The 8,368-nt window shown below is 48.9% G+C and overlaps 1 protein-coding gene across 1 annotated transcript; it reads left to right on the top strand.

Moving 5' to 3' along the window:
- Window positions 1-458: 458 nt before the first annotated feature.
- Window positions 459-1,163, top strand: LOC306941047 (cytochrome b-c1 complex subunit Rieske, mitochondrial-like; the record flags this gene model as incomplete). The annotated part of the gene is made up of 1 exon (XM_079526352.1): window positions 459-1,163. One exon carries the CDS (start codon window positions 459-461, stop codon window positions 1,161-1,163), a length of 705 nt encoding a protein of 234 aa, XP_079382478.1.
- Between the last annotated feature and the right edge of the window lie 7,205 nt (window positions 1,164-8,368).

The raw sequence follows: 8,368 nt of genomic DNA, 5'->3' as shown, positions 1-8,368 counted from the left end.
TGTGTGTGTGTGTGTGTGTGTGTGTGTGTGTGTGTGTGTGTGTGTGACACTGTTCATCTTCCGTCCCTTGCAGAGGAATGCTCTCTTACTCTTCAGAGGAATGCATACATACATAGTATGGTATAAACCCCACTTTGACACTGCCATTTAAGGCAGTGTCAAACACAATGGTCCTCATTTATTCCCCATCAATGTTGCATGTGTTTGTCAGAGTGTGTGTGCGGCTGTGTGCGTGCGTGCATGCGTGCGTGCGTGCGTGTGTGTGTGTGTGTGTGTGTGTGTGTGTGTGTGTGTGTGTGTGTGTGTGTGTGTGTGTGTGTGTGTGTGTGTGTGTGTGTGTGTGTGTGTGTGTGTGTGTGTGTGTGTGTGTGTGTGTGCACTGTTGTACTAATGTGTACTAATATAAATGGTAGGCCGCTCGATGTTCCTTGTTTGTGTGTGACACATTGCACTGGAGCATGAGGTTCCTCGGGGGCCCGCAGAAGCTCTTCCTGTGCCGCACAATTCTCAGCACTCACCCACCAAAGATGCGGCATGCTGCCATCGCGGGAATCCGCTTGGCCCACACGGACATCAAGGTGCCAGACTTCTCGGACTACAGGCGGCCCGAGGTGCAGGACCCGCGCAGGTCCTCCCAGGACAGCAGCGAGTACAGGCGGACATTCTCCTACCTGCTCACCGGGGCTACGAGCGTGGTAGGCGTGTACGCCGCCAAGACAGTCGTCACACAGTTCATCTCGTCCATGAGCGCCTCAGCCGACGTCTTGGCCATGTCCAACATAGAGGTCAAGCTGAGCGACATCCCCGAGGGCAAGAACGTCACGTTGAAGTGGAGGAACAAGCCGCTGTTCGTCCGCCACCGCACTGCGAGGGAGATCGCCACCGAGGAGGCCGTCGACATCTCCTCGCTGCGGGACGCCGAGCACGACCGGGACCGCGTGCAGAAGCCCAGCTGGCTCATTGTGGTGGGTGTCTGCACACATCTGGGCTGCATACCCATCGCCGACCAGGGTGACTACGGGAAGGACGGGGGCTACTACTGCCCCTGCCACGGCTCCCACTACGACGCCTCAGGCAGGGTCAGGAAAGGCCCCGCCCCCCTCAACATGGAGGTCCCCTACTACGAATTCCTAGACGACGACACAGTGGTTGTGGGAAATTGACCAAGCGACGCAATCTGAGCTCACATTTCATTGCTGTCGTTTCTCTTTTGAGCTGTGTCAGCATGCACATGCCCACATATTTGCGTCTGCTGTTAAGTAAATATGAACATAATTGCAGTGAATGCCTGCCATGAAATTACAAAATGAAGACAGCTGAGTACCATATTGTGAATTGATTTAGGTTCTTCGATTGCAACTTAAAGAGATGTTTCACTTTCAAATAAAATAAACTTAAAAGATATACAATAAATGAATGAAAATTAATTAAAAAATCATGGCCATTATTACTTAAAACCTCTTAACTCCATTGTACCCTCAAACTGTCTGCTAAAGCAGCTAACTCCACCACCTGAAATCCCTTTCATTTTAATAAAATTTCCTGAGCTTTCGGTTTAAACTTACCTACCATGCATAATATTTCATCTTTCACTTCTGTAATGCTTTTGACTTGGCAACACGTATAATTTACAATTTACAATTTAGGCATTTAGCAGACGCTCTTAATCCAGAGCGACTTACAATAAGCAAGAACAAAAGCATGGGAATACATCACATATGTAAAAAGCATTTATCGCGAAACATGCGTAAGCTAAGAACGTGACTAGAACATATCTATATAATGACACTATACATATAAACTATAACTAGAACATATCTATATAATGACACTATACATATAAACTGCACATATATGCTATACTATGCTGCACATATATACTATGAAGTGCTATGACTACTATACACTATATACTATGAAGTGCTATGACTACATACAATGCACTTATTGTGCTGTCTACATGACATGCTATAAGTCTGTTTCAAATGCTATATAAGTCTAAGAAGTGCTGTCTAAGGGGGGTAGGGTAAGTGCTATGGGCCATGATGGAGTCTGAAAAGGTGGGTTTTCAGACTACGGCGGAAGATCGGGAGTGATGCTGCAGTTCTGATTGCAACGGGAAGTGCATTCCACAGTTTTGGGGCCAGAAGGGAGAAGAGTTTGGGACGTGTGGAGCGTTGTCCCGGCGTTTTTAGTGAGGGTACTTCCAGCTTCCCTGCGTTGGCTGATCTGAGTGCGCGGGAGGGTTTGTAGGGTTCAATCATGCTGGCAAGATATGGGGGAGCCATACCTTTGGTTGCTTTAAATGCCAACATCAGAGTTTTGTATTCTGTGCGGGCAGCGCACAGAATAATAATAATAACAACAACAACAACATCGAAAATATAGAAACATTTTACAGGTAAAATTGGTCTCAGGGTATAGCAACATAACAAACATGCCTCAAGCTGTTATCCATCCATTAGCTGCAATGCAGCCTATAGGTTTTACCGTTCTAGTACCTGCAAATCAATCATTTTCATATTACCCCAGTTCCCTGCAGTCACCTCCAGCCACCCACACACACATCCACCCTGGTCCAGTTCCCTACAGTCACCTCCAGCCACCCACACACACATCCACCCTGGTCCAGTTCCTTGCAGTCACCTCCAGCCACCCACACACACATCCACCCTGGTCCAGTTCCCTACAGTCACCTCCAGCCACCCACACACACATCCACCCTGGTCCAGTTCCCTACAGTCACCTCCAGCCACCCACACACACATCCACCCTGGTCCAGTTCCTTGCAGTCACCTCCAGCCACCCACACACACATCCACCCTGGTCCAGTTCCCTACAGTCACCTCCAGCCACCCACACACACATCCACCCTGGTCCAGTTCCCTGCAGTCACCTCCAGCCACCCACACACACATCCACCCTGGTCCAGTTCCCTGCAGTCACCTCCAGCCACCCACACACACATCCACCCTGGTCCAGTTCCCTGCAGTCACCTCCAGCCACCCACACACACATCCACCCTGGTCCAGTTCCCTGCAGTCACCTCCAGCCACCCACACACACATCCACCCTGGTCCAGTTCCCTGCAGTCACCTCCAGCCACCCACACACACATCCACCCTGGTCCAGTTCCCTGCAGTCACCTCCAGCCACCCACACACACATCCACCCTGGTCCAGTTCCCTACAGTCACCTCCAGCCACCCACACACACATCCACCCTGGTCCAGTTCCCTGCAGCCACCTCCAGCCACCCACACACACATCCACCCTGGTCCAGCCCCCGGGGTGGCATTTGTGTACTGAAACCCATTAACCCCAGTCGGCGACACTACGTCTTTTCTCCCTGCATGTGAGAGCCACTCAGGGACCGCTGTATGATGACACTCAGCCTTGCGTCATGTGTCTCGACCTGGGCGACGCCTGCATGGATTATTCCTGGCCTTCGTACGTACAGTATCTGAAGTCTTATTAAAGCCACTTTAATATGCCTCTAACCATAATGGAGATCACACACACACACACACACACACACACACACACACACACACACACACACACACACACACACACACACACACACACACACACACCCGCTGCTGAAGGAGAGATTGAGTGGGGATGATGGGGGGGTTGAAGGGGAAGAGGAGGAGGAGATGGGTTGGGGGGGGTGGGGGCTGGTGGAGGGAAAGGGTTGCCACAGCAACTGGTTATTCAGCGACAAGCGCAGCATAGAAATCCACTCATGTTACATCAGTCTTATTACTCCAGTCTCTTTCTGTCCCCCTCTCCCCCCCAGCATGATGCTGTACATATTACCAATGTCTGCCGGAAACCATGTATGTCCAAAGCGGTTAGAAAAACACGCAGGGTGATAATTAATAATTGTCAATGCATGTATATAATCCTCACAGTTATATGGTTTAAGCTAGACAGCGGACAGCCCCACCCCCACCATTCATTTCAATGGAAGTTGCTCAGTGGCGTTTGAAGGACCCAGAAGAACGCTCTACTTTTTCAAAAAAAAATATTTTTATTTTCTTTATTTTTGACACCAACATTTGGTGTCCAAAGTGCTAACGAGCGCTCCTTGTTAAACTCCAGCTGCGCAGGGTTTAATCGTGCTAAGTGTACATGCACGGGCAAAAAACGCCCGCCTGCAGTTCCAGCTTTGGTCAGTAGCGTTTTGCGGCTTCAACGTAGGACCACATTGGTGGACAGTAGGACATCAGTGACTGATATGAAGTTTGCACCCAAACACATGGGCCTCATGTTGACCACATGCTCTGCAGATGGGGTTGTGAGGATCTATGAAGCTCATGATGTGATGAACCTGAGCCCCTGGTCCCTGCAGCATGAGATCTGATGTGATGAACCTGAGCCCCTGGTCCCTGCAGCAGCATGAGATCTGATGTGATGAACCTGAGCCCCTGGTCCCTGCAGCATGAGATCTGATGTGATGAACCTGAGCCCCTGGTCCCTGCAGCATGAGATCTGATGTGATGAACCTGAGCCCCTGGTCCCTGCAGCATGAGATCTGACGTGATGAACCTGAGCCCCTGGTCCCTGCAGCATGAGATCTGACGTGATGAACCTGAGCCCCTGGTCCCTGCAGCATGAGATCTGACGTGATGAACCTGAGCCCCTGGTCCCTGCAGCATGAGATCTGATGTGATGTACCTGAGCCCCTGGTCCCTGCAGCATGAGATCTGATGTGATGAACCTGAGCCCCTGGTCCCTGCAGCATGAGATCTGATGTGATGAACCTGAGCCCCTGGTCCCTGCAGCATGAGATCTGATGTGATGAACCTGAGCCCCTGGTCCCTGCAGCATGAGATCTGATGTGATGAACATGAGCCCCTGGTCCCTGCAGCATGAGATCTGATGTGATGAACCTGAGCCCCTGGTCCCTGCAGCACGAGATCTGATGTGATGAACCTGAGCCCCTGGTCCCTGCAGCATGAGATCTGATGTGATGAACCTGAGCCCCTGGTCCCTGCAGCATGAGATCTGATGTGATGAACCTGAGCCCCTGGTCCCTGCAGCATGAGATCTGATGTGATGAACCTGAGCCCCTGGTCCCTGCAGCATGAGATCTGATGTGATGAACCTGAGCCCCTGGTCCCTGCAGCATGAGATCTGATGTGATGAACCTGAGCCCCTGGTCCCTGCAGCATGAGATCTGATGTGATGAACCTGAGCCCCTGGTCCCTGCAGCATGAGATCTGCTGTGATGAAACTGAGCCCCTGGTCCCTGCAGCATGAGATCTGATGTGATGAACCTGAGCCCCTGGTCCCTGCAGCATGAGATCTCCTACAAACTGAGCTGCAGCTGCATCTCTTGGAACCCTTCTAGCTCCGTGCCCATGCACCAATGATTGCAGTGGGGAGTGACAACAGAACTAGCCACTCTGGGGGCTTGGTAATCCTATACGGGCTGTGGTGGCACCCATCAGCAGGGAGTGTTGGGCGAGCGGAGTGGGACGAAGGCTCTATGTCCTCCCGGTGGAGGCTCCTCGCTGGTGGGTGAGCCAGTAGAAACTGTGTGGGGAGGAATTCATTGGCGAGAAATAGGGGTAAAAAAGCACAACCGCCAAAAACAACACTTAACCACTTTCATGTTTCCAAATTATGAAAATAGCAGATCTAAAAGCTCACAGCGCATCGGCAACTCCAGCATGTGACACAGCAATTATTGCAACTTTTGCACGGCTCTCTTGTACAACAAAGTGGGGCGCTAATTTCGGGGGAAAAGCATGAAAGGTTGAAATACGGACATACACGGTTTTCTGCTCGGTAGCCACGATATCGGGAGAGGTGCCACCCAGAGAGGAAGTCATTAAATGGTTCTGTGTTGACGGAGCGTTGATGTGACCTCATTTCCTGTCTCCCCCTCCCGAGTGCACATACTGGCTCCTCATCACCATAAGTAAACCTCGGGGCTCCGCTATGACGTCCCAGGATTAAGCTCGTTTCGGTATTACTTCCCTTCATCTGAAACAAAAAAAAATCTTCCCTGTTTAACCACTTGAGTCCTACTTCCTGTATTGATTGAAAATAGCCGATTTACAAGCTCACAACACGTCCCAACACATTGTGTTAAAATATAGCCGAAAATACATTGTTATTTGTATTGTATTTCGGCTAAATTTAAATAAAATCCGTGTGAAGTGAGGGGCGCTCTTATCATGTCGATTTTCTCAGACACATTCCATTCATTGTCAATGGGAATTTAATGTTTGTGTAAGACGAAAATCTACACTAAATCTAGGAATAAAAAAATATATATATATATATATATAGGGTATAATAATTTTCCTATATAAAGTTTAATATTTTACCTATAATGACATGGACAAAATAGTGATTGAAGTTGAAAGTGGTAAGGGGGAAGCCCTAGCTCATGCATTTGTAGCATTCTTTGCCCCTAAAGGACATTCTTTGCCCCTAAAGGACATTCTTTGCCCCTAAAGGACAACCTAAAGGACATTCTTTGACCCTAAAGGACATTCTTTGACCCTAAAGGACATTCTTTGCCCCTAAAGGACAACCTAAAGGACATTCTTTGCCCCTAAAGGACAACCTAAAGGACATTCTTTGCCCCTAAAGGACAGCCACCTGGAAAATAAATGCCTCCCCCGAGAGGGCTGAATAGTATCTATGTCGCCATGGCAATGCAGGGAGCAAAGCTGAAATAAAGGCAGTGAGGGCTGTGAAGCAGTCCTATTCTGGGCGACAACAGAGGGATACTCTTTGTAGAGGGAGAGGAATTTGAAAGGACGCCCTCATCTGTATTCCGCTGCCTGTACCAACTGAAAGATATCCTATGCATAATGGCCCTCGCCCAAGGCAGCCTCACAAGGAGAGGAATCCATGTCCTTCTCCCCCTTCCATCTCCACTCCATTTAAACTTCAACACTCCATCTCAAGTTTATTTTTCAATCGAACTCTTCCTGGACAATTAGGAGATAGAATAACCATGCAGAGCCAGGCCTGTCCATGAAGCTGAAACTCTCTCTCTCTCTCTCTCTCTCTCTCTCTCTCTCTCTCTCTCTCTCTCTCTCTCTCTCTCTCTCTCTCTCTCTCTCTCTCTCTCTCTCTCTCTCTCTCTCTCTCTCTCTCTCTCTCTCTCTCTGTGTCTCTCTGTCTCTCTCTCTCTCTCTCTCTCTCTCTCTCTCTCTCTCTGTGTGTCTCTCTGTCTCTCTCTCTCTCTCTCTGTGTCTCTCTCTCTCTCTCTCTCTCTCTCTCTCTCTCTCTGTGTCTCTCTGTCTCTCTGTGTCTCGTTCTTCTCTCTCTCTCTCTCTCTCTCTCTCTCTCTCTCTCTCTCTCTCTCTCTCTCTCTCTCTCTCTCTCTCTCTCTCTCTCTCTCTCTCTCTCTCTCTCTCTCTCTCTCTCTCTCTCTGTGTGTGTCTCTCTGTCTCTCTGTGTCTCGTTCTTCTCTCGCTCTCTCTCTCAGTAATTAACTGTCTCCCTCTCCCTGGAGTCATACATTTTTCTTAGACAACTAAAATGTAGTTAGAACTACTGTGCTTTACTGACCGATGACACCGATGCTGAATATTATCACGTGCGTGAGAGTTTGTCACATTGAATGTGGTGCAAAAGTGAATTAGAGACCATTAGGCCTTCAGAAACAGCCCACAGTCCTTAATTGGCATCCTTTTGGAGCAGTCTGGACAGGGCCTGCATGAATTCCATTCTGCTGTTGGCACGCAAACAAAACAATTACAACAAATGTCAGCCATCTTGCCATTTTTTTTATACACATGACAAATTGCTGAAATTGTTGGCAGACTTGATTTAATTAGTTAAAGCCCACTGTGACTTATTTTATGATTCACAAGTCTCATATTGATCGTCTTGTACGCCACAATTGTCACCATTTGACTATTAGACACTTTTGATTTGTTGGTTTTACAGTATGTGATATTTTTGCTCCGGAGAAGGGTGCAGGATTCTACTTCCGCCTTCTCTCTGCTGAAACATGGCAGCGGCCCTATTCCACTATATCCACAACTATACCGCCTTCTCTCTGCTGAAACATGGCAGTGGCCCTATTCCACTATCCACAACTATACCGCCTTCTCTCTGCTGAAACATGGCAGCGGCCCTATTCCACTATATCCACAACTATACCGCCTTCTCTCTGCTGAAACATGGCAGCAGAACCTATTCCACTATATCCACAACTATACCGCCTTCTCTCTGCTGAAACATGGCAGCGGCCCTATTCCACTATATCCACAACTATACCACCTTCTCTCTGCTGAAACATGGCAGCGGCCCTATTCCACTATATCCACAACTATACCGCCTTCTCTCTGCTGAAACATGGCAGCGGCCCTATTCCACTATATCCACAACTA

Source organism: Electrona antarctica (assembly GCF_951216825.1).
Source record: "Electrona antarctica genome assembly, chromosome: 17".
In the NCBI taxonomy this organism is placed as follows: Eukaryota; Metazoa; Chordata; class Actinopteri; order Myctophiformes; family Myctophidae; genus Electrona; species Electrona antarctica.
This window is presented reverse-complemented; position numbering and strand designations above follow the sequence as displayed.